At 48.8% G+C, this 26738-nt stretch overlaps 1 protein-coding gene across 1 annotated transcript in view; it reads left to right on the forward strand.

Moving 5' to 3' along the window:
• The window catches only part of LOC136753775 (uncharacterized), a 44979-nt gene extending 18944 nt beyond the window's left edge, over positions 1–26035 (forward strand). Inside the window, exons 2-19 of the mRNA XM_066710152.1 lie at positions 2487–3200; positions 3314–3457; positions 3615–3741; positions 3847–4679; positions 5115–5197; positions 8399–8442; positions 8905–9048; positions 14944–15018; positions 15825–15872; positions 16047–16100; positions 16257–16316; positions 16511–16576; positions 16713–16877; positions 17096–17401; positions 17631–17726; positions 17993–18088; positions 19194–19334; positions 23495–26035. Of these exons, the coding sequence (XP_066566249.1) occupies positions 2626–3200; positions 3314–3457; positions 3615–3741; positions 3847–4679; positions 5115–5197; positions 8399–8442; positions 8905–9048; positions 14944–15018; positions 15825–15872; positions 16047–16100; positions 16257–16316; positions 16511–16576; positions 16713–16877; positions 17096–17401; positions 17631–17726; positions 17993–18088; positions 19194–19334; positions 23495–24034 (3597 nt within the window). The 5' untranslated portion in view covers positions 2487–2625 and the 3' untranslated portion in view covers positions 24035–26035. The remainder of the gene's footprint in view (positions 1–2486; positions 3201–3313; positions 3458–3614; positions 3742–3846; positions 4680–5114; positions 5198–8398; positions 8443–8904; positions 9049–14943; positions 15019–15824; positions 15873–16046; positions 16101–16256; positions 16317–16510; positions 16577–16712; positions 16878–17095; positions 17402–17630; positions 17727–17992; positions 18089–19193; positions 19335–23494) is intronic.
• Positions 26036–26738: the final 703 nt, after the last annotated feature.

Consider the following 26738-nt stretch of genomic DNA (forward strand, 5'->3'; position numbering starts at 1 on the left):
CAACCTCGGCCAATGAGGTGTGGGAGCAGCAGCCGCGCCGGCCGGAGTCACACTCTGCGGACCCCCTGACTGGCCGCACAGCCCCTGTCTGCCCGGCTGGAGAAAGTGTTTAGACATGATGCCACAGCAGGGAACTGACGCAAAAGGCCTCTGGATATAAACATTTGGACAGGCTTTATAACACATGAATCATTGTGCAAAATTAAATTTAAACCATCTATATCTGTATCTGCATCTCTCTTTAATAGCCATGCATACCTGTGCATACCTATACATGTGTGTGTGTGTCTGTGTGTACATACATACAGATATATACAGGAACCTGTACGTACAGTATACAGATCTTTATATTGACCATTGCTTCCCTCCACTCTCAAACTGAGCTCCAGGCGCCAGCTGTGACTGGGTCCATCAATGTGACAGGGAGTGGACAGAAACCCCTCCGTGCCCACGTACACGCAGCCCCTCTGGGCCTGGCACTGCCACCCTCCCAGCATCCTCCCCTCCAACCACCTCTGCCTTCACCCGCAGCTTCCCGCAGTGTGTATTTCCACAGTGCGCCAGTGGCCTGTATATTCATAGGAAGTCATCAATAACATTTGTTTTCTTGTTGATTTTGATTTATTTTATCAATATTTTTTAATATTTGGATTCGCCAATTTTTTTCAAAAAATAAATTTTGTCCCCCTAAGTTTCGAAATCATCAGTTCTGCGAATACATCTTGTCTCGTTGCCACGTGCCCAGGCGGTCGGTAGAGGGGGCTGGTTAGCGACTCTCCGAGAGAGACCCGGACGATTCTGGCCTCCCTAACCCGGGCGGCGCCACCACTGAGAACCCCCGGTCACAATCGGCACTGAGCCTGGGTCGAACCAGCGAACCTTGTTCTGTGCTTTTACTGACTGAGCCACTCGAGCGGACTTGTTAGACTGTTTTAATTGGAATTGTTGGTTGGTTGGATGAGCCTTGTGACTGGCGGCTCTGTGCTCATGGCTTGCAGGTCGGGGTCTCTTTGCAGTCTTGACTCAGGGGTCAGTTACACCCAGGCACTTGGCACAGGGCAGAGCATCGGTATTGCAGTTGCATTAGCTGCATTCTCGTGTGTGTTGTGTGCGTTAGCATTAATAGCTTCATATCCCTCTCAGCCAGGACCTTTGGATTATATTTATGTATATTGTATTAAACTGGGAATCCCTGCCCAGCCCTGCAATCCCCCCCAGCCCTGCTGCCACTTTGAGTTCATTCTTCACCATCCATCATCATCGTCAGTGGCAGCGGTGTTGCTCGATCCACATCTGGGCCGAGGCCCATCCAAGACGTCTCCGCTTATTTACTCCTCCAGGAGACGCAGCGCCACCCCAACATCTTGTTTCGATGCCAGCCAGGCGAGCTGCTCCTCTAGGCGGCTGTGCGATCGGACAGCCATGGTGAAGCTCGCCGACCGGTCGTCCGCAGACTCTTCTTCTTGATTTCACTGCCCCCCCCACCAGGCCTCTGTCCGCAGCCTGGCCTCGCACCCCAGCGGTGAATGTTTGTTTTTTATGTCGTGTTTTTTTACCACCCCCCAAAGCAGAGGAACGCATGACCGCTCCTCCGAGTTTTGTATCTTCTGCGGTGTGCTTGTATCTGGAGCGTCGCGTCGCTGCACTGCGGGAATATGAGCCGGTTCACCCCCCCCCCCCCCCAACACACTCTCTATCCTCTCATTCCACACTGTCACCATGGCAACCATTCCCGATGACTGGTCGCTGTGGAATTCTTTCCTCACGGACCGAGCGCACGGCCGGGGAGCTAGAGGCTTCTCTAGCACTGATTATTGTCGTCATCATTCTTATTATTTGATTTGCGTCTTGTTTTGTGATGATTTAAAAACATAATTCGTTTTCTTGGCTTTCACATGGATGCTCTGCAGCGCTGCATCCTCCGCTCGTGGTCCCAGAGTGCGGCATCTGCGCCGCGTGGCTCCGTCTCCTGCAGGATGCCTCCCCTAGTTGGACGACACTGAATGCAATTGTGCGCTCCAGGCCCGCAGACCCGGCGATGCCTCTATGTGCCGTTGCAGGTGTGTGGCCCTGCGCCACTGGGTGCTCGTTGCAATTTAGCGTTTTCAGACTCGGGCTTCTGACATCTTGGGAAGAACAGGCGACTGTGTGACCTTGTGACCGTGATTATTGAAATGTCCCAAATCCTCTGCTGTCAGCTTCTTGACGGATGGTGTTGTGCTCTCAGAACGTGTCTGATCGTGTTGGTGCATCTCTCTCCCTCTTCTCTCCCTCCCCCTCTCATGCTCCCTCTCTCCCTCTGCCCCTCCCCCTCTCTCCTCCTCCCTCCACACGAATTTGCCTGTAAGAGACCCCTGCCTGTGCCGACTTCACTGTCACCCAAATCATCCCACCCACCCCACTGCTATCCCTCCACCTCACACCTGAGAACAGAGGCAGGAAGAGGCGTCCCTTTCTTATTCTAGTCTTTTTCTTTGTTTTCAAAGGGAAGTGAATCCAGGGGGATAACAGGCAGCACCGCAGCTCAGAGAGCGAGAGAGAGACTGGGAGGCGTGCAGGACGGCGCCGGACTGTGTGTATGAGTTTGCTGGCGGTGGCGAAGGCGGAGGGCGCAAGGTTCCAGAAATGAACGAAGGATCGCCGGAGGCTCTGGAGAATGGACTTGGGGAGAGAAGGGAGGGGAAGGACAGCAGGGGAAGCCCAGAGGGAGAGGGAGGAGCGGCAGAGGAAGGGGCCGGGGCAGCGAGGGCCCCAGGCGACGGGCAGAGCGGTGCATCGAGGGAGGACGGCACCGCAGCATCTGTAGCAAAGGGGACGGGGGAGAAGGACGATGCCCAGAGACTCGCAGACCCTGCCGAAAACCATGTGCCCACTCAGGAGGGAGCCAGGGAGGAGGAGGTGCAGAAAGAGGGGGAAGCTGCAGCAGGAGGTGGGGACGGGGTGGGGCTGCTGGGAGAGGAGCCCCCCGGTGACCCCTGGTTCAAACCACTGGAGGAGGATGAGGATGAGGAGGAGGAGGAGGAAGGGGCTGGGCGGGGTGATACGCACAGCTGGGAGCTGGAGCTGCTGCCCACGGAGCACCGGGCAGACGGGCGCGGGGAGCCGGAGCTGGACAGCGTGGCTGGAGAGAGCGAGAGGAGCGGCAGTCTGGCCGGCAGCGAGAGGGACTTCACCACAAACAAGAAACAACGCCGAGAGAGGTACAGGGGGAGGAGGGAGGAGAGAGGGAGAGGGTAAGAGCGTTGGAGAGGTACAGTCTCTGTGTGACCTTTTCTTCTGCTTATGTGTTTGTGTTCTTCTCTCTGTGTGTCAGGTCGTTCACAGGCCAGCGGAGGGGGCGCGGCATGCGTAATGATGGCTGGCAGGACTGGCCCTTGCTGGGACCCGGCTGGAGGCGCAAGGAGGTGTTCCGCAGGTCGGGCTTCACCGTGGGCAAGACCGACACCTACTACATGAGGTACGGCGCTTGTGACAATAAGATGTTATTTCTGTGTGACTCTTCCTGTCATTCTCCCCCTCTTGCCGTCTGTCACTGACACAAAGCAGAATCCACCAATCACAAATCACACTTCAGACTTCAAAGTGGAGTGTCGCTCTCTCCTCTGCCCCCGCAGTCCCGACGGCAGCCGCCTGCGCAGTAAGATCGAGATGGCCAAGCACATGGGCGCGGCAATGGACATCTCCAAGTTCGACTTCAAGTCGGGGGTGTTCCTGGAGCGTGGGAGCGTCCTGAAACACAAGGTGAGTGGAGCAGCGCCAGGACTATGACTGACTGCAAAACGCACCATCCCTGTGAGTGCGGTGATGGTAATGACCCTCCCTCTCCTTCGCTCTCTCCCCACCCAGCGCCGGAAGAAGCAGACAGACCAGTCCTGGTCTCCAGAGAGCAGCTACTCCTCCGAGAAGATCGGCACCCCTGAGCGCAGCGGCACCCCCGACCCACATGTGCCCACCCCCGAGAGAGGCCCGGCCGTGGCCCAGAGGCTGAGCACCCCCCCTCAGAGGCTGAGCACCCCCCCTCAGAGGCTGAGCACCCCCCCTCAGAGACTGAAAACCCCCCCTCAGAGACTAAAAACCCCTCCCCAGAGACTCCCCACCCCCCAGAGACTCCCCACCCCTCAGAGACTCAACACCCCCCAGAGACTTCCCACCCCCCAGAGACTTCCCACCCCCCAGAGACTGAGCAGCCCCCACAGAATAATCTCACCCCAGAGACTGAGCACCCCGCCCCAGAGAATCCACATGACTCCGCCAAGACAGACCCCCCCGCACCGCCTGGCCCCCATCACGCCTCCCCGGCTCGCCCCCGCCCTCCCCCAGAGCCCATCCGCTCCACCGCCCCCCCCCCAGCACTCCTACCTCACGCCCCCCCGTGCCCGACCCTCCCCTATGCACACGGACGTCCCCCCGCCCAGTGCCGCCTCACCCGCCCGGTCCCACCACAGCACCCCGTCCCGCCTGGCGCGCCCCTACACCTCCCCGGGGGACCCCCATGCCCTGGACAGGCTGTACCCCCCAGAGCCGGTCTTTGGGCCCCTAAAATCCTCGCCGCCCTTCCATCTGCCCTCCGTGGGCAAACTGTCGCCCAGCGCTGTGCCCATCTCCCTGCCCCCCCCCGCCCTTCTGTCCATCGGCCAGGACCCGGCAACGCTCAGCTACTCCAGCGACGGCCTGCTCTAGTGAGTACCGCCCCCCCGCCCTCGCCACACTCACACCCCACCATGGCACTGCAGGTTTGGTCGTCTTCCCTGCTTGTATTCCAGACGAGCTCCCGTTTCCTGAGGCGTTGCTCCAACAGTTTAACTAATTGGTCTCATTGAGTTGTTTTGTTGTTGCTGGTAGAATTAGAAAGAATTTTTGGGGCACTGGGATCCTCCGAGTGTGTATAGATGTATAGAATGTATGATCAGTTAGCCTCTGGATGTGTCACACTTTTAATGACAACTGTATCAAAACACTCGCTTAATAATAATAATAATAATAACAATAACAATAATTAATTTAACCTTCAGCCAGCCTAGACTGTTGATACTCCTCCCAGCCTCTCTGCACTGTTTTTGCTGCAATGGTGACTGGGTGCCTGTGTGTTTGTGCACCTGTGTCTTGTGTTGCAGTGGCTGTGTCAGCTGTGGGAGCCCCTATCCCGGCATGGAGTTTGTGAGGCCAGGACAGACGTCTCTGTGTGGCAAGTGCAAACGTAGGTGCCTCGCTGCTGCTAGTCCCTGACCCTGTCCTTGACCCCGTCCCTGTGTGGAGTCTTTGTGTCCGTCAGTGTCCTCATTGTGCTGACCGCCCCTAGCAAGCAGCTCCACACAGGCCGGTTGATCGTTACAGAGTCCAGAACAACAAAATTTAACAGATTGGACTGGACTGTCTCTCTCAGGACCAGGGCTGAGACCCTGCTGTAGTGTGGGGGGGCTCTCCTTCATCGCTGTGTGCTCTTGCTGTGCATGCCTACCTCTCTCAGTCTGTCCCTCTGTCCACAGAGCTGTACCAGTCCTATGTGTGTGCTCTGTGTGCTGGGACACCCCTCAGCACTGTCTGTAGTGTTACAGCGCCCCCCTGTGGCTGACTTGCTGCCTGTGAGCCCTGCAGTAGAGAGTGACATGGGACTGATTCTATCCCATCAAAAAAATGTCCCATCCCATGACAGACATACATTTTTCAATTCCGTCCCATTCTGTCCCGTCAGAATTTTTCCCATCCCATCCTGTCCCATATATATACAGTGAGGGAAAAAGTATTTGATCCCCTGCTGATTTTGTACGTTTGCCCACTGACAAAGAAATGATCAGTCTATAATTTTAATGGTAGGTGTAGTTTAACAGTGAGAGACAGAATAACAACAAAAAAAATCCAGAAAAACGCATTTCAAAAAAAGTTATAAATTGATTTGCATGTTAATGAGGGAAATAAGTATTTGATCCCCTATCGATCAGCAAGATTTCTGGGTCCCAGGTGTCTTTTATACAGGTAACGAGCTGAGATTAGGAGCACTCTCTTAAAGGGAGTGCTCCTAATCTCAGCTCATTACCTGTATAAAAGACACCTGTCCACAGAACCAATCAATCAGATTCCAAACTCTCCACCATGGCCAAGACCAAAGAGCTGTCCAAGGATGTCAGGGACAAGATTGTAGACCTACACAAGGCTGTAATGGGCTACAAGACCATCGCCAAGCAGCTTGGTGAGAAGGTGACAACAGTTGGTGCGATTATTCGCAAATGGAAGAAACACAAAATAACTGTCAGTCTCCCTCGGTCTGGGGCTCCATGCAAGATCTCACCTCGTGGAGTTTCAATGATCACGAGAACGGTGAGGAATCAGCCCAGAACTGCACAGGAGGATCTTGTTAATGATCTCAAGGCAGCTGGGACCATAGTCACCAAGAAAACAATTGGTAACACACTACGCCGTGAAGGACTGAAATCCTGCAGCGCCCGCAAGGTCCCCCTGCTCAAGAAAGAACATGTACAGGCCCGTCTGAAGTTTGCCAATGAATATCTGAATGATTCAGAGGAGAACTGGGTGAAAGTGTTGTGGTCAGATGAGACCAAAATCGAGCTCGTTGGCATCAACTCAACTCGCCGTGTTTGGAGGAGGAGGAATGACCCCAAGAACACCATCCCCACCGTCAAACATGGAGGTGGAAACATGATGCTTTGGGGGTGTTTTTCTGCTAAGGGGACAGGACAACTGCACCGCATCAAAGGGACGATGGACGGGCCCATGTACCATCAAATCTTGGGTGAGAACCTCCTTCCCTCAGCCAGGGCATTGAAAATGGGTCGTGGATGGGTATTCCAGCATGACAATGACCCAAAACACACAGCCAAGGCAACAAAGGAGTGGCTCAAGAAGAAGCACATTAAGGTCCTGGAGTGGCCTAGCCAGTCTCCAGACCTTAATCCCATAGAAAATCTGTGGAGGGAGCTGAAGGTTCGAGTTGCCAAACTTCAGCCTCAAAACCTTAATGACTTGGAGAGGATCTGCAAAGAGGAGTGGGACAAAATCCCTCCTGAGATGTGTGCAAACCTGGTGGCCAACTACAAGAAACGTCTGACCTCTGTGATTGCCAACAAGGGTTTTGCCACCAAGTACTAAGTCGAAGGGGTCAAATACTTATTTCCCTCATTAACATGCAAATCAATTTATAACTTTTTTGAAATGCGTTTTTCTGGATTTTTTTGTTGTTATTCTGTCTCTCACTGTTAAAATAAACCTACCATTAAAATTATAGACTGATCATTTCTTTGTCAGTGGGCAAACGCACAAAATCAGCAGGGGATCAAATACTTTTTTCCCTCACTGTATATATATTAATTCCTGTCCCATCCTGTCCCGTTAAAACGCATTAAAACATGCCTAGTGAATTTCAATAGGTTACCATCTGTAACTATTAATTATACACTGAGCATTAACCTCTTACTCCGTTATGGAATCTTTAAAGCGATGTTTTGCTATATTTCCAAAATGTTTTCAACACAACACGTCATTACATCTTTTCAGACTGACTTTAAGCTTCGCACCATTCACACGCGTGCAACACGCAGACTTTTGTGATTCTGCACAGAATCTGTGGAAAGTCTGAGCATTCATTGGCTAAATGGTCAGAATCTGCACAGATTCTGTGCAGAATCACAAAAGTCTGTGCAACATGATTGCACCTCATGTAAACACGCCAACAGAGTGATGCATTCTGGGCATGGAAGTTTTCTGAGAACCCAGTCGTGTATGGCTGGTTGGGTGGGGAGCGTGGAGCAGCTGTCCTGTGCAAACTCCGTTTTGCGTGTCTGGTTACCGCTGGATGAGGAGATATAGCATTTGTGCCTCAGGCAACTTTATCAGTTTAAAATGTAAAAACGTATTCGGACTGTTTTTCATCCACAGAAATCTGAGTAAATGATTCAAACTCGACTTTTCTTCTGTATTGCTGTATATGTGACCCTGTCACATTAAACTTTTGTTACCACCCCCATTATTTTCTGTAGCACACACCTAACCACCACTGTGGCAGTTTTAAATAATGTGCAGAGGTTGAAAATCCAAGGCTGTATTTCATTGCAGTGAATTGGTTTAAAACAGTATGACTTATAGTATCAGTGTTCAGCATGTAGTGTTTAACCTTAAAAAGAGGTTCCTCTCCATTACTGGGAGCTTAAATCCCGTTCTTGCCCGTCCCGAGAGCTTCATATTTTTTCTTTTCCCAGTCCCACTTTGTCCTGTCAGCTTCACACCTGTACCGCCCCATCCCGCAAAACTGAACATCATTTTGTCCCATCCCGTGGGAAACCCGTCTGATAACACTGTACCTTTGCTGCTGTTCTGTACATGAAAATGACAAGCCCCTGATCTCTCTCTCCCTCCCTCCCTCGCTATCTCTCTCTTCTCCCTGCAGCCACAGGGAAAGTCAACAATGACCGGAACATCCTGTTCAGGAAGGTGAGTTGGCTCAATGCTGGCACTGTGCTGGATCCCAGGCCTGCATGTCTGTCTCGCCTGCTCCCTTGTCTGCCTGCCTGCTGTCTGTCTGTCTGTCTGTCTGTTTCTGTCCTCATACTCTGTTAAAACTTCTGCTCCATGTGCTGTAACACTGTAGAGAGGCTGCTGTTGACTGCGCTTTGGCACTGTAGACACATAGGGCTGCTATTGGCTGCTGTGGATTTGCAAAGTAGACTGAACTGGTCCAGGGCTGTTGTGCAGTGTTGTTATGTCAGTGTTGTGTTGAGTTGTGTTGTGCTGGTCAGTGCTGTGTTGTGGTCAGTGTTGTGTTGTGCTACTGTGCTTTGGTGTGGTCAGTGAGTGCCAGTGCGGCTCGTTGCAGTGGCTGCTCTGTGGTCAGTGTTGTGTTGTGTTGTGCTGTGGTTTGGTGTGGTCAGTGAGCGCCGTTGCGGCTCGTTGCAGTGGCTGCCCTGTGGTCAGTGCCAGGCCTGCCGGGTCACCCAGGATTGCGGGATGTGCGCCAGCTGCCGCCACGCCCTCCTGCACCCAGAGTCTCGCAAACCGGTGCGCTGCCGCAGACGCAAGTGCCTGATGCCCATCCGCAAGGTACCGCCCGCAGAGAGTGAGAGGGGGAGAGAGAATGGGCAGGATGGAGGGAGGGAGTGATGGATGGTGGGATGGTGTAGAGGGAGGTAGAGAAGGAGGGAGGAAGAAGCTGAAACATGGGAGCCAATATATGACAAGGGTTCGCTCTCGGAAGGAGAAAATCAAACCCTTGTATTTTACGTGTTCTCATAGTCTCATTCTTGAGGATGCCTGCGATACTCCACACCTCGGCTACAGGACCACAGCCCGTGTCCAGAGAGACACTGGGGCAGCGAGCGAGTCCTTTGTGTTGGACTTGCACTCTGGTGTGCATGCTGGTGTAGTGCAGAGGTGTTTAACCTGTAACCTGTACGTCAGGCTGTTGAAGGTGTATATCTGTGAGTCTGTGAGGGTGGGCGCTTTTGTGTGAGTTTGTGCGAATGTGTGTGAGTGTCTGTGTTTGTGTGGGTGAGCGAGAGTTTCAGTCATGCTGGGTTTACACTAGCATACCCAAACCGTGCCAGCCTGGTATAGTTCGGTATGTTGGGCTCACATTGACATAATGCATATTGAACGTGCTGAGTGAGGCGATGATGCGTTATGTATGTGACTTGAAAATGGCGGATCACGATGTCCTGGTTGTGTTTTACCTGCTGAATAAGTGCAGACACACCGGGCTCGAGCGAGCGACATCACAAAATGCCATTCTACACCGGACTCTAGGGCTGGGTGATACACCATAAACAAATATATACTGGTATTTAATTATGGACTCTTACTATAACTTCATACCTTCATATTGGTATGTTAAAGTTTTCTATGCTAAATTGAATAATTTAATTAATGTGTCATTCAGCCATAGCGTTCAGCTGACAATAAAGTTGGTTGCGTTAGCACATCCCTCAACTTGCTGCTCCTGCTGCTTGTGACTGCCACACGCAACTGATCAAAGAATGCCGGTCGTGTTCGTGTAGCGCAGATATCTGCAGATGTGCGCAAATCTGTGCTACAAGAACGCAACGGCCTTTCTTCACAAACCCTGCATGATTTCTGTGGGTGGGGGTTAGTGGCATCACGCAGAAACACTCCAAGAATACGCATCTCCGAATTTCTGAGCAGAATTAAACTTCTCGAACGCGACCCTTGTTTTGGAATGGATGCTTCTTTGGCCATATAATGAAAATAAGTGCCATGTTTATTGCGTGTTGACAAACGTGAGAAATTAACAATTAATTAAATCGAGATGGATGAGAGTAGTGTGGGTGAAAGTGACCCCAGTGAATGTGTCCCTAAGAAAGGGGTGATGTTTATACTGTGGACCAGAAAACTGACACAGAACAAGGAAACGTAATTCAGTGTCAGTTGTGTCCTATTTTTGCTTTATGAACAGTATATAAAACAGTATAACTGTTGAAGACCATTAAAACCACAATTTTGTTGCCATTCTATGGTCTAAATATATTTAGACCTTTTTGTTGTAAAATTAAAACAAACCAAAAAAAATCTTCATACCGTCAAAAATGTGAAAAATACCGTGACATGATATTTTGGCCATATAGCCCAGCCCTACTGGAATCCACTCACCCACATGAATAACTGAGCCCTGCAATAGATTACATTATAACAAATTAGTCCCCCCATTTTTCAAAAATTCTGCGATTTAAAAAGGTGTTTTCAGCGGAATTCTGCAGCAGTGATTTAAGATTTTTTTTTTTAAGTTAAAAGGCATAAACTGAGACAATGATGGCTGCTTAAACTTTTATACAATTTCCATGTCTCAAAATGAACTTGCAACATTGTGATTGCCAATTTGAATGACAATGCTAACATATTTGTCATGACAAATCAATATGAAAATCAAATAGAACAAAATCTGATTTTAAAATGCATACAATTACATGAACTATAAATGCATAAACATACGTGTTTTTTTTTTATCAAATGTATATTATAAAATAGACTAGACTATTGTGCCTGCATATTAGAAAATTAAAAAAAAGCTACGTTTTTAATCTCTCTGGTACATGTATTGTGAACAATGTTTGTAAATGCCAGTGTAACTTTAAGATGATATTCATTACACGTCCACACAGTGATTGCTGGAATCTGATATACTGAGCCTCAACTGTAATGCGTGACAGACTGATAATGAAGTAGGAAGCAATCAGTTTACATTTGTTAACATGTTAACAATAGGTAGCTGCGAGTGTGTGTATGTGTATATCTATATCTATATATATATATATATATATATATATATACAGTGAGGGAAAAAAGTATTTGATCCTCTGCTGATTTTGTATGTTTGCACACTGACAAAGAAACGATCAGTCTATAATTTTAATGGTAAGTGTATTTTAACAGTGAGAGACAGAATAACAACAAAAAAATCCAGAAAAACACATTTCAAAAAAGTTATAAATTGATTTGCATGTTAAGGAGGGAAATAAGTTTTTGATCCCCTATCAATCAGCAAGATTTCTGGCTCCCAGGTGTCTTTTATACAGGTAATGAGCTGAGACTCTCTTAAAGGGAGAGCTCCTAATCTCAGCTCGTTACCTGTATAAAAGACAACCGTCCACAGAAGCAATCAATCAATCAGATTCCAAACTCTCCACCATGGCCAAGACCAAAGAGCTGTCCAAGGATGTCAGGGACAAGATTGTAGACCTACACAAGGCTACAAAGACAAAATAACTGTCAGTCTGCCTCGGTCTGGGGCTCCATGCAAGATCTCACCTCATGGAGTTTCAGTGATCATGAGAACGGTGAGGAATCAGCCCAGAACTGCACAGGAGGATCTTGTTAATTATCTCAAGGCAGCTGGGACCATAGTCACCAAGAAAACAATTGGTAACGCACTACGCCGTGAAGGACTGAAATCCTGTAGCGCCCGCAAGGTCCCCCTGCTCAAGAAAGCACGTGCAGGCCCGTCTGAAGTTTGCCAATGAACATCTGAATGATTCAGAGGAGATGTGGATGTAGTGTATTTTTTTATTTGCCAGTATTACTGTGAAATATTTTTTATTTGTTAAATATTTAACTTTTATTGAAATGACATCTGTCAGTGTGTTATAGCTGACATAGTCCTTAAACTGAGTGTAATGGAGTTTTATTTCACTTTTAAAATTAGAACAATTCAGTCCTGAATTACTGAAGATTCTTAACCTAATACAGGTTCACAGTCCCTTAACCGAAACCCTTGGTTCCAGATGTTACGAAATTCTGAATTGTTCGGATTTCAGAAAGGTAGGACAGCATACACCGATCAGCCATAACATTATGACCACCTGCCTAATATTGTGTAGGTCCCCCTTTTGCTGCCAAAACAGCCCTGACCCGTGGAGGCATGGACTCCACTAGACCTCTGAAGGTGTCCTGTGGTATCTGGCACCAAGACGTTAGCAGCAGATCCTTTCAGTCCTGTAAGTTGCGAGGTGGGGCCTCCATGGATCGGACTTGTTTGTCCAGCACATCCCACAGATGCTCGATTGGATTGAGATCTGGGGAATTTGGAGGCCAAGTCAACTCCTTGAACTCGTGATTCATCAGACCAGGCCACCTTCTTCCATTGCTCCGTGGTCCAGTTCCGATGGTCACGTGCCCATTGTAGGCGCTTTCGGCAGTAGACAGGGGTCAGCATGGGCACCCTGACTGGTCTGCGGCTACGCAGCCACATACGCAACAAACTGCGACGCACCGTGTGTTCTGACACCTTTCTATCAGAACCAGCATTCACTTCTTCAGCAATTTGAGCTACAGTATCTCGTCTGTTGGATCGGACCACACGGGCCAGCCTTCGCTCCCCATGTGCATCACTGAACCTTGGCCGCCCATGACCCTGTCACTGGTTCACCACTTTTCCTTCCTTGGACACTTTTGATAGATACTGACCACTGCAGACTGGGAACACCCCACAAGAGCTGCAGTTCTGGAGATGCTCTGACCCAGTCGTCTAGCCATCACAATGTGGCCCTTGTCAAATTCGCTCAGATCCTTACGCTGCCCATTTTTCCTGCTTCTGACACATCAACTTTGAGGACAAAATGTTCACTTGCTGCCTAATATATCCCACCCACTGACAGGTGCCATGATAACGAGATTATCAGTGTTATTCACTTCACCTGTCAGGTCATAATGTTATGGCTGATCGATGTATATACTGGATATTACAGTAACACCGCAACACGGTCTGTGGCAGAACCCCGCATACAAATACATTTATATGTTTTGCAGTGAATGTTCAATAAAACTTCAAACATATACATTCAATAAAACACAACAATATCGGAGAGCACCTGACGCACGTGTGACTGCTAGGAGCTCTGACACGCAACCAGGGTTAATTTAGTCATCAGTTTTTTATTTAGTCGTAGTCTTAGTCAGGTCGACTAAAATGTCTGAAATATTGTCACATTTGTCATTCACTTTTCTTTATTTTTAGTCACCAAAAAATGACTAAAATCTTTGTTAGTTTTAGTCAACTAATATTGCATTAGTTTTAATCCCATTTTAGTCATGCTATTTAATTTCATCATATTGACCTAAATGTATATTACATTTTAATATTAAATATTACTCTAAATATATAAGAATCACAGACTGACTTACATTCAAAACAAACCTTCACAAGTTTTTCAAAGAAAGAAATAAACACACAAATCTTAAAAATCTCAGATGTTGCTTCAATTGCTATATTTTTTCCAGTCATATTGTAGCCACATTCAGTTTGGTTCTCTTCAGTTAATATCTGACAATGTTTTCTCATTGTATTTGAAGTGCTGTAACTGCAGGTTTCTTTCTTCCAAGTATTGAATGAATGGTTACTCGCAATTTAGGAAATACCAGTTGAATAGACCGTGCTCAGTAGCCTAGCTACTGATTATTAATATATTTTTTCAATCCGTCTGCGTATGATAGCTAATGACTGATATTTTTGGTCAAATATTTTAATTTATTTTAGAGGAAATGATCGCACTCTCAAAACTCTTGGGTCACATTCTTGTTGTGCAGATCTGCACTGCTCCACCACTGAGGTCACTGGAATTCTGCAGATCTGCACAGAACTGTGGACATCTGCGCTGCATGAACGCCACCTTGATTCCACTGACACTACGCACCTTCGGATTTCAGAGCTTTTCGAATGTCATACTTGCGAGTCAGGGATTGTGGGCCTGTACCACTATTATTTCAGTGGTGGTAAATGAAATGTGAAACTCAGCCACTGTGCGCTATCCTGCTTCGATGATCATCAGAGACACCACCAGCCGCTGAGATACGATCCCTCTGTGCTCGACTGGCTGGGGCTTCTGTTACTTATCGGAAATCAGAATAGGTGGCAGGTCTGTACAGTACCAGCAAATAGATTTTTGTTTATTTTAATAATTGTTTAAGTACTAATTAGTACTAATTATGCCAGGATACCGATGACAACATGATATAAAATAATCAAATTTGTTTAAACACTGAGTGTGCACCTATAGACTATATCGCTGTGTGGACATACAGTTCGTTATTCCATACATTTAAAAAAAAAAAAACTATAAAAATCATGGCACAAAACACAATATAATATTATGCAAGTGTCATATTGATTTTTGCCGAATCAGCCTCAGCCGAAATGACTTTGGACCAAACATGGCATGTGCTGAGAATAACATCTGGACCGCCCTGCCTGAGTGAGGGACTGGCTTCATGTGTGTGCGTGTTGCAATGCAATGGGTGGACAAATGTATTTTGAAAATTCAAATTTGATTTTATCCAAAAAATTTGCGAAGTTCGATGTCAATGATTGCATATCTGAACTGCGTCACAACCCTAGTGTCCGTGTGTGTGTGTGTGAGTGCGTGCGTGCGTGCGTGCGTGCGTGCGTGTGTGTGTGTGGTGGGCTGACCGCCTGTGCACTGGGTTTTCAAGGTGGACAGGAGGGGACGCTGGTGTCTCGGGAGGGTGGCGGAGGAGAGAGAGGAGCCAGGCTGCAGCTCCGAGAGGGTAAGAGCCTCACTGTACCTCCAGGGCTGGGACATCCGCACCGCGCCATCTCACCGCAGGGCCATCAGCATAACGCCACCTCACCGCAGGTCCCTGAGTAGTGCAGGTGATGGGGCCCCGGGCTCCCGCTGCCCTGCCCTGCGCTCACTGTGAGCTGCAGCACTGTGCAGTGGACTCTGCCCTGTCTGTGTGCATGATGCCCTCGGCTGCTCATTCTGCACCTCCATCACAGCTCTGTGCGTGTTGTTATGATTGTCATTTGTATTTTTACTGTTGTTGGCATTATAGTCGTTGTGGTGTTGGTTGAGTCCTGCATTGTTGTACCACTGACCCCCTGTCCCAGCCACGGCCTGGTTTGGTCTGCTGGCTTGTGTTTGTGCGTTTCATTAATGCGGGAGTCGTGTGTATGTGCCCTGAGCGGTCGCCGCATCTCATTACTGGGCTGGGTGCTGTGCTGAGCGGCCTGCCGCTCCGGCCCTCTGCTTTCCTTTATTTAGTTTTTTCTAACAATCGTTTTGTTGCCTCGCAATCACACGTTGTTGTTGTTGTTGTTGTTGTTGTTGTTGTTGTTGTTGTCATAGCTGTATCAGGCATTCGAAACTCAGCTTAGCAAACTCCTTGTCCCGTTTTCTTGTGCCTCCTCTCGTCTCTCCTTTCTCTTTCTCTCCAGCTCACTCCTTGTCCTTGTCCTTGGCCATGTCTTTCTTCTTTAATTAATCCATTTCATTGTTATGTTTCTTCCTTCCTTATTGTCAGTGTTGTTGTGTTGGGGAAATTAAAGTGTCTGACAATCTTTCTTTCCACAGAAAAGAACAATGAAAGGACAGAAGAAGGTGAAGCCACTGAAAATCTCAGTAAGTGTGGGGAGTCTATGAGTCTTCACCGTTATCCCCTTACCTATGTCTGTTTGTACATCGGTGGGCGTGTCTTTCGATGGGCTGTCTTGTCGATGGGCGTGTCTTGGTGTGTGTTTGGTTGTCTGTGGGCATCGCTTGGCTCTGACACATCACCCTGTTCATTCTTGGCAGAAATTGAAGCGATCGATGTCCGAGGACTACGTCAATGTGGTGCACAAGATGCGGGTGAGTTTCTTTTTAATTTTGGAATATCTGTTTGTCCTCTCGCTCCCCTCCCCTCACCCTCCAGGTTCGGACCCCCCTCTCCTGTTTTTGTCTTGCCCTGGTTAGCTGTGGTCCTGGAGGACGTGCTGTGATGTGCTGTTTGTCTTGGTTTTGCAGAAAGTGCAGAAAGTAGAGAAGCACCAGCCCCAGTACGAGGAACCCCTGAGCCCCAAGAAGGTGAGGGAGAGGAGGAGAGGGGGAGGGAGATATGGCGGAGGGAGAGAGGGGGAGATGCTTGCTATGATGTTGATGTCTTGTGTGTTGACTGATCTCTCCCTCTGGGGTGTGGGGATTGGTGTGTATTGTGTATATCACATGAATCTATTGTGTGTGTGTGTCCCAATGTCATGGCCCTGTCCCTCTCTGTGCAGTACTCCATACCCCAGTACAGCGACTTCGAGGACTACTCGTACTACTACGATGACAACGACAACGATGTGAGTGCATATCGTGCTCTCTTTCATTTCACTTTTTCACCTCACTCAGTCTCTCTTCCATGTTTGTAGTATTCTTGTCCTTTACTCGACCTCTGATGCTCTCTGCCCTGTTTGTAACTCCCTCCCTCTGTCTCAGGAGGGCCCTAAGAAGCGCAGCCGGCGCTCTTGTGGGAAGTGTGAGGCCTGCCTGCGCACCACCGACTGCCGCACCTGTGACTTCTGCATGGACAAGCCCAAGTTCGGCGGCCGCAACAAGAAGAGGCAGAAGTGCCGCCTGCGCCAGTGCCAGGTGGAGGCCATGGTGAGCAGCCATGACGGGGCCCTCAGGGGCCATGCATTGTCTGTACACCGGCTCTGTACACTGCACTCTACAGTCTATATTTGTGTCTTGATTTGGTTTAGATACAGGCTGTGTAAGCCCTGTGCGGTGAGCAGTGCCGTCTCCACAACGCACCAAGAGAATCACTCATCTCTCTCTCTCTCTCTCTCTCTCTCGTTCGCTCCTCACCTCCCCTGCAGAGGCACCTGCTGCCTTTCCAGCGTGGGCAGACGGCCTTCATGCCCGAGGTGGGCTGGCTGGGCCCGGGCCGGCAACGCACCGAGAAGCATCGACCTGATGCCCAATCCCGCCGCGGAAAGCCCGGCCGCCCCCGCAAGAACTGGGCCTCCTGGGAGGACTTTGAGTTCACCAACGACGAGGAGGACGATGATGAGGAAGGGTACGTGGGCACGCTGAGGCCCCGGGCACCAGGGCTGGGCCTCGGCGAGGAGGACGAGGACCTGGAGGATGAAGAGGATGACGACAGCTCGGCCGCCCCCTCGCAGGTATGCTCTCACACCGCCTCACTCCCTCTCTCCCCCTCCCTCTCTCTCACTCCCTTTCTCTCACACCATCTCATTCTCACTCGTTCTCTCTCTCTCTCACACTCAGTCACTCACTTTCACTCTCTCTCTCACTTTCTAAACTATTTTAGTTAGACATAAATAGATGTACACAGACATAGGCACTGGTGTATTGTTGTGACTGTATTCTTCCCTGTCCTGTGCAATTCAGATGGGGTCAGAGGTCAACTACTTCTCCTCCTATCCCGGCTACACCAAGACGGACTCGGACGAGCTGTACGTCAGCAACTACCCCCTCACCATCCAGGTCAGTCCCCCCCACTGGACCGGGCAGATCCACTCTGAACCTCGGCCTCCTGCGCGCCCCCCTGTCTGTGGGACAGGGGGCCACGCTTTCATTTTTATTACTCAGTGGGCCTCTGAAATTGAATGGAGATGGCAGGGTGGGGGGGCTGTGTGTGTGTGTCTGTGAGTGGGGGAGGTGGAGATGAGTGGGATGGGTGGGGCTGACCCGGGTGGGGGCAGGAGATGCACTGCGCTGTCCTGAGCTGATGTGTGTGTGTCCCGCTGCAGGGCTGCTTCAGGGCTGACATCGGGAACCTGCAGCTGATGAAGGTGGGAGAGTTTCCAACCCTAAGTCCTGAGCCCAGCCAGCCCCCGCCCCCCCCCGTGAGTAACGCCATGAGAGAGAGGGGGGAGTGCGTGTGCGTAACCTCTGATCATGTGTGTGTTGAGTGTCTGTAATCTCTGCCTGTGTGTGTGTGTGTGTGATCTCTGCCCCCGTGTAAGAGTGTCAGTAATGACTCGAGTCGGTGCCCAAAATACGTGGCTCGAGTCAAAACAAAAATTCTCCATCTGACTCGTGTCATCGTCTAAAAATGTATTATAACAAAAACTGAAACGCCCCTTCTCTACATGCAGTCATCCTGTCGCATAAACAGCACGGCTTCTGCAGTCATTGGCAAGACCGCTGCTGAGGAAATGCTTTTCCAGCCAAGAGCACGGCTCTGTGACCATAACGCAGCGAGCGCATGGTACTGCGCAGAGTATGCTCAGAGTCGCTGAATTCACTGGTTAATTGGGCAGATCTGCAGAAATCAGTGGTACCAGAAAGCGATCTGTAGGCGGTGAGAAGACGTGGTGAAGGTAGTGTTGAACTGTACATTCAACATTATGGAAAAATGATATGAACATTGAACATTGTGGGTGTAATGCATACCTGCCTAGTCTCCCGTTTTTTTTTTTTTTTCCTTTAGTTTTTTAATATTCATCCAGAGGCCACAACAGTTCAGCACCGCATCGGTTAATCCAGTGTCTCACAGTAAATTACGTTGCAGCTGAACATGAGATGAGGACATTTCTGTTGATATGATTTTGACCAAATTTCCTTTCATGTAGTTTCTTACTTGAGAAAAAGATAATTGTTTGATTTTCAAACACTGTTGAGCACCGATATTTGTATCTATAGATTTAATCAAGATGTCTTGAACAGTGGGAACAAATGACTCAAAGTGACTCGGGCCAGATAGGTGACTCGACTCGACAAATTCAGTGACTCGACTTGAGCTTGGCATGTCACTGACTCGACTCAAGTCTTTACTCCAAGTGACTCGACTTGTTGTCCCAGAATCAGTGACTTGATTACAACTCTGGAGAGTGTGTGTGTGTGTGTGTGTGTGTGTGTGTGTGTGTGTGTGTGTGTGTGTGTGTGATCTCTGCCCCTGTGTGTGAGAGTGCTGCGCCTCCTGGTGACTGAGTGGTGTTCTGTCCGCAGGTCCTCCCCCAGGACGTCGAGCCCCTGTTCCCCCAGCAGAGCGCTGATCCAGCCCGAGCTGAGGGGGGGGCGCTGGATGAGGATGTGGAGATTGTGGAGGTGGACACTGGGGAGCCCGACGTGCAGGACGTCACGCCCGTGGTGAGTCTCTCTCTCAGTGCAACGATCACGAGTCTATTTATCATGACACCATGACCTCTCGAATCGATATTTATTTATTTATTTATTTTCATGCTGGTAATTTGTGAGAAATAATAAGGGTAACACGATCGCCTATAGCGGCCGTGAGCAGGGGAGCCGCCAGCCTCATTTTCAATATAAGAAATTCAAAACCAGCAAACAGAAAATACAACCAAAAACAATATTTGTTCGGGTTGACAGAAACAAAGACATTTTTCTCTCTTGTGTGCGGCGTACCCAGCACGTTTTCTCTCCAATAATTAAGTTTCCTCCACGGATGAATAAATCAATAATAAGTACATAGATGTATCAGTTCTACTTTAATTCAAATAACAATTATCCAGATGTGGTACTGATGCGATGGGTGTACATGATCCATTGCAAGTACTGTATATTGAACACTGTCCACTAAGTAGTAAAAAATAAAACAAAAACCAAAATGTATTAAAATTAAAATAATGAGCACGGAAATACTGAAGGATATACAGACAGTTGGGCAGATCCATCTGTTGTTGGTTTTGATTTATATTTATTAATCAGTTTCCGTGCTTTCAGGTCTCAGTCGTATCCTAGCGCGTCTCAGTCTCTGTACAGTCACTTTGCCGAAACGAAACCTCTTCTCTTGTTGAGAATAAATCCTAATTTCTGTCTTTTCTGACACATTCACTGACATCCGATGCTTTTGAATGAAATAAATTAAAATTGTAGACTTAGCTGTTTATTACAAATAATAAAGAATGTTAGGCTGTAGGTCACTCCTTATAATTGCGTATGGGATAATTGCATACTCAGTTTTATTTCACAGCAAACAGCTGGTCCAGTTTTAAAATTGATTTTTGGTTAAATGCATATCTGCATAATGCATAATTCAGATAAGTGCATAAAGTTGTGAGGTCCCATTCACAATTTCACAATTCATTTCACACCTGATAGTTGTGCTTGCGAGTGAAACGCCAGGTCCAAATGGCACCGAGTGCTTTTACTCCACTGATCAATACGCGATGCTACTGCAGTACAGAGAGCAATAGCGCAGCACATCCACCAAAATAATGATTCACCGACATTATCAGCGGAGGAGCATTTATTGCGATGCTATATATTCGTGGAGTAAAAGTGTTACCTGGAGAGGACTGTCAAAATGCAGTGTGATGTACAAGCTCCTGCAGGGAAAGTGCAGAAACGTGTCCTGTGTGGATTGTACGAGCTGTCAGGTTTGCAGACTAAATATATAGTAAATTGTTTATTGAAATACAAAGCTACAGTGAATACAAGCACCGTATGTTGAAAACAAAGCTTACACAGTGTTGAAAATGTTTACTTCAGTGTACAGTTATGTTTTGATAAATGCAATGGTTATTTTTGAACTATAAAATTTTGCTTTTGAGCATTATTCCAATATTTAAGTTTACACTTGTTTCATTCTCTTATTGTATGGCGTTTTTGATCGTTTTGCTCATTGTAGGCTATATAGTTATTTATGTTTTGACTGTAGTGTGCGTGTTTAGAAAAAAGTGCGTTGTTATTTATAGCAATAATATTAATGTTTTATGATCACATTTCAATTTAAATACTACATTTGTGCTATGTAAATGTTGGATTTGAAGTTCATGAATAAAACATCTGAGTTTTATACGATGGTTTGCCTTTGATTGTCATATCGCAGCTGTTAAAGACCTATCGGTTACAATGACCGGCTATGGCGCTTGAAGGTAGTACGAAATGTCGGCGCTTCTAGTGTTAATGGGAATTGGCTAAAGTTGGTCCTTATAAGTATTTAGCCAAATGTTAATTGAAGTTTTCAATAGCAGTAAGTATCGCGATTCAATTTGTAACATGCATCGCGATATATATATATGTGTATATATATATATACACTCACCTAAAGGATTATTAGGAACACCTGTTCAATTTCTCATTAATGCAATTATCTAACCAACCAATCACATGGCAGTTGCTTCAATGCATTTAGGGGTGTGGTCCTGGTCAAGACAATCTCCTGAACTCCAAACTGAATGTCTGAATGGGAAAGAAAGGTGATTTAAGCAATTTTGAGCGTGGCATGGTTGTTGCTGCCAGACGGGCCGGTCTGAGTATCTGCTCAGTTACTGGGATTTTCACGCACAACCATTTCTAGGGTTTACAAAGAATGGTGTGAAAAGGGAAAAACATCCAGTATGCGGCAGTCCTGTGGGCGAAAATGCCTTGTTGATGCTAGAGGTCAGAGGAGAATGGGCCGACTGATTCAAGCTGATAGAAGAGCAACTTTGACTGAAATAAGCACTCGTTACAACCGAGGTATGCAGCAAAGCATTTGTGAAGCCACAACACGTACAACCTTGAGGCGGATGGGCTACAACAGCAGAAGACCCCACCGGGTACCACTCATCTCCACTACAAATAGGAAAAAGAGGCTACAATTTGCACAAGCTCACCAAAATTGGACAGTTGAAGACTGGAAAAATGTTGCCTGGTCTGATGAGTCTCGATTTCTGTTGAGACAGAGTCAGAATTTGGCGTAAACAGAATGAGAACATGGATCCATCATGCCTTGTTACCACTGTGCAGGCTGGTGGTGGTGGTGTAATGGTGTGGGGGATGTTTTCTTGGCACACTTTAGGCCCCTTAGTGCCAATTGGGCATCGTTTAAATGCCACGGCCTACCTGAGCATTGTTTCTGACCATGTCCATCCCTTTATGACCACCATGTACCCATCCTCTGATGGCTACTTCCAGCAGGATAATGCACCATGTCACAAAGGTCGAATCATTTCAAATTGGTTTCTTGAACATGACAATGAGTTCACTGTACTAAACTGGCCCCCACAGTCACCAGATCTCAACCCAATAGAGCATCTTTGGGATGTGGTGGAACGGGAGCTTCGTGCCCTGGATGTGCATCCCACAAATCTCCATCAACTGCAAGATGCTATCCTATCAATATGGGCCAACATTTCTAAAGAATGCTTTCAGCACCTTGTTGAATCAATGCCACGTAGAATTAAGGCAGTTCTCAAGGCGAAAGGGGGTCAAACATAGTATTAGTATGGTGTTCCTAATAATCCTTTAGGTGAGTGTATATATATATATATATATACACCGATCAGCCATAACATTATGACCACCTGCCCAATATTGTGTAGGTCCCAAAACAGCCCTGATCCGTCGAGGCATGGACTCCACTAGACCTCTGAAGGTGTGCTGTGGTATCTGGCACCAAGACGTTAGCAGCAGATCCTTTCAGTCCTGTAAGTTGCGAGGTGGGGCCTCCATGGATCGGACTTGTTTGTCCAGCACATCCCACAGATGCTCGATTGGATTGAGATCTGGGGAATTTGGAGGCCAAGTCAATTCCTTGAACTCGTGATTCATCAGACCAGGCCACCTTCTTCCATTGCTCCGTGGTCCAGTTCTGATGTTCACGTGTCCATTGTAGGTGCTTTCGGCAGTGGACAGGGGTCAGCATGGGCACCCTGACTGGTCTGCGGCTACGCAGCCACATACGCAACAAACTGCGATGCACTGTGTGTTCTGACACCTTTCTATCAGAACCAGTGTTAACTTTTTCAGCAATTTGATCTACAGTAGCTCGTCTGTTGGATCGGACCACACGGGCCAGCCTTCGCTCCCCACGTGCATCACTGAACCTTGGCCGCCCATGACCCTGTCGCCGGTTCACAGGTTTTCCTTCCTTGGACTCTTTTGATAGGTACTGACCACTGCAGACCAGGAACACCCCACAAGAGCTGCAGTTCTGGAAATGCTCTGACCCAGTCGTCTAGCCATCACAATTTGGCCCTTGTCAAAGTCGCTCAGATCCTTACGCTGCCCATTTTTCCTGCTTCTAACACATCAACTTTGAGGACAAAATGTTCACTTGCTGCCTAATATATCCCACCCACTGACAGGTGCCATGATAACGAGATTATCAGTGTTATTCACTTCACCTGTCAGTGGGCATAATGTTATGGCTGATCGGTGTATATATATATATATATATATATATATTATATAGTATCGCAAGGTACTTGCCAGTACCTACCCCTACTCTTTTTCACACACTCACTGAGTCACTCTCTCTCACTGTATGACCACTAACTCTCTCTTGCTCTCCCATCTCTCAGATCACCGAGATATTCAGCCTGGCCCACCCCAGCAGCGGTGCCTCCCCCCCAGGCACCGCCGCCTCCTCCCCCTCCGCCTCCTCGTCCGACTTCCCCCCCGACCACGAGCTGCTGGAGCTGCTGCGCACACTGCGGGGGGCCGTGCTGCCGGCGCACTGGCTGGGCCTGGCGGTTGGAGGGCCGCGGCTGCAGCTGCTGCAGTGCTCCAAGCTGTCTGCCATGGCCGACACGGCTGTGTTCATCGAGCCCGGCTTCTACTTCCACGTCCGGGTGCAGGAGCAGCCGCTGCTGCTGTCCCACTCGCTGTTCGACGCCCACCCGGCCCGGCTGGACAGCGCGGCGGCCGTGATCGCACTGCTGCGCGACTTGGAGGGCTATGCCGTGTGCCGGGGCTACTCCCCAGCCGTGCTGCCCGACGCCCACCGCGCCACCCCCCCGGGGCCCGTGCTGTACGTGCGGGCGGCCGCCTGCGACCTGCTGGTGCCCCAGGAAGGGGAGGAGCGCTGCGACAAGTGCTGTGTCACCTCCCTGCTTTTGTGAGAGGAGGGGGAGGGAAGGAGCAGCTTCCCCGTCTTTATCCTCCTCCTCCTCCTCAGGACAGAGCCATAACAGCCCCTCTCCAAACCAGCTGCCTGGAGGGGGAAGGGGTAGGAGTGTGTGCTTGGGTCAGTGTGATTGTACGCGTGTCTGTGTGTGTGTGCGTGTGAGTGCGTGTGTCTGCAGTTCTCAGTTGTCTCTTTGTTGACGGTGCTTCAATGCTCTCCAGACTTGTTTCTCACGCATGGAGGACAACGCAACGCAAAGACTCGTTAAACACAACAGAAAGCATTCTACCTCTGGGCGCCTGGCTGGGCCTCTGCTCTCCGGCCCGGCCCTCCGCCATTTTTGCAGGGCGGGGGGCACAATGTTTTTCTTTCTTGAATCCCTCTGTTTATATAACAATCTCCCCCCCCCCTCCACCCATCCTGCAATTGACGGTATGGGGTCGTGTATGCGCACTGAATCGGCTCTGGGCGTCTGCAGCTCTGTGTGTGCGGAGAGACTTTTGTTTTGGTGGGGGGGGTACTGTACTGTGTGAAATAGTTCTCTGGCTCCTCACGGTGGGGAGAGAGAGAGAGTGAAAGAGGAGGAGGAGGAGGAGGAGGAGGACGACGACGACTGGCAATACAAATTACCCATCAGCCCATTCTCTCACCGACCAGTCCGCCCCGGAAGGAGCCGCTGCGTGCCAAACGGAGCGTGTGCGAGGGGACCGCCCCCCCGTGCTCCCCTCCAGGAGCCACACCTTTGTTATTGTTGGATTTGCTTTTCATATTTTTTTGAGGGAAGTCTGCGTCTCGCTTCTCTGGGCAGAGCAGCTGAGCATGACACCGGCCTCCCTGCCTTTTAATTTATTTTTTAATTTTAATTTACAGATGTATATATGCATTTTATTTTGTGACAGAGAAGCTGCTCTTCCTGGCTCCCCTCCCCAGTGATTGGCGCTCCGCTGCCTGTGGAAACACTACAGCTCTGACCCGACGGACCCTGCAATCTGAGGGCTGGGCCGGATCAGAATCGCGGTGTCCTTCCCACAGGCGGCGAGGTCCGAATCCACGCCCTGTAATTCACTGCTAGAAGCCACTTTATACTATTGATACATTCTGTTTTGATTTGGCCGAGCCCCCAGTCCACCCTCTGCGTCGCGCGTCTGGACAGACTGGTTGATGGTGATGTGCAGACCACCCCGCCACCGGACCCCCTGCGAATCCTAGAGCACCGGCCTGTACCTCCCACTGCAGGGCCAACTTCCGTCAGAAGCCACTTTTTTCCTACTTAGAGATCGGAACTCAACACTGTGGGGGGGGTGAGATTCTGTTAGGGATGGGAAAGTGGACGCCATGGACACACAACTACACAAACCACGCCACGCAGCCCGCTGCACGGCCTCCCCCCAGCGTCACTCAGGGCCAGAGCGCCCCCCACTCAATGAAACCGTTCTTGAAACCATTTGGGTGGCTTTAGAGGCCCAGTGCATTATGGGTCAAGTCAGTCGGATTGAAATGAATTTGGACTTGGCTTTGTGTCTGTATTCTATTATGAAATACTGATTTTGGTTTCTGATTTCTGATTTGATTTTGGAAATACTGTTTCCCCCCCCCCACCGTAAATTTACAACCCCCACCCAAAAGATACTTTTTTTTTTTAAATGATTTATTTTATTTTATACTTTTTTTCCTGCCGTCGGTCCGGGGCATCGTGTTTATTTAAGAACCGTTGAATGTGGTTACAGTGACACACTGGAGCGAGACTCGAAAGTGCTGCTGAGGAAGAGGAGGATGAGGAGGACGAGGGGAGATTCATTCTTTAAGTGCAGTTTGAGTATCATGTTGCCTTGATATCTGTTTTTATGTTGGTTCTTTTGTTTGACTTTCGTACCGTTTCCTTCCCGCCCATACGGTGTGGGTTTTGCGCACCAGTGCCGCCCTCTTCGCAGGGACAGGAAGGCTCTGCCACTGATTTTAATCCAGTTCTGTAGAATAAAGGAACCCGGTGAAGTGACTTCTTGGCGTCAAGTCTTATTTCTTATTTCTCATTTCCTTATTTCTGTTTTCTTAACATAGTAATAGTAGTGTGTAGTGTTGCACAGCACAGTGCATGGCCACCCTTGACCTTAATGACTACTGGGCTGGGCTGGGTTAGGGTTGGCAGTGCTCTGGGTTTGCTGGCTCCGGCTCCGGAGTGGCTCCAAAGATTCAGCTCTGGCTCCAGGCTGGCTCCGGAGCTGATGGAGGCCCCCTGCTCCAGTTGTACTTAACTGTGTTTTTGCACTTTGTTTTGCACTTATGTTGTAAATCGCCCTGGATAAGGGCATCTGCCAAGAAAAAAAATAATAATACATGGCCAACAGTATGTGGACACCCCTTCTAATTAGTGTATATGGCATGTGGGCGACTCTGAGACCAAGTGGAGGAAGATTCCATGGAAATAGAGCTTTCTGGCCTCAACGCTAAGCGCTACATTTGGTGCGAGCCTAACACCACACATCATCCCGAGAACACCATCCCTACCATGAAGCATGGTGGTGGCAGCATCACGCAAAATGGATGCAGCAAAGTACAGAGAAATCCTGTAAAAAAACCTACTGAAGTCTGCAAGAGACCTGGTACTTGGGAGAAGATTAATCTTCCAGCAGGGCAATGACCCCAAACATACACTGCCAGTGCCAGTGCCACTGGCAGTGTGCCCCAAGCCACACTGGAGT

This window comes from Amia ocellicauda, chromosome 7, assembly GCF_036373705.1.
Source record: "Amia ocellicauda isolate fAmiCal2 chromosome 7, fAmiCal2.hap1, whole genome shotgun sequence".
NCBI classification, from domain to species: Eukaryota; Metazoa; Chordata; class Actinopteri; order Amiiformes; family Amiidae; genus Amia; species Amia ocellicauda.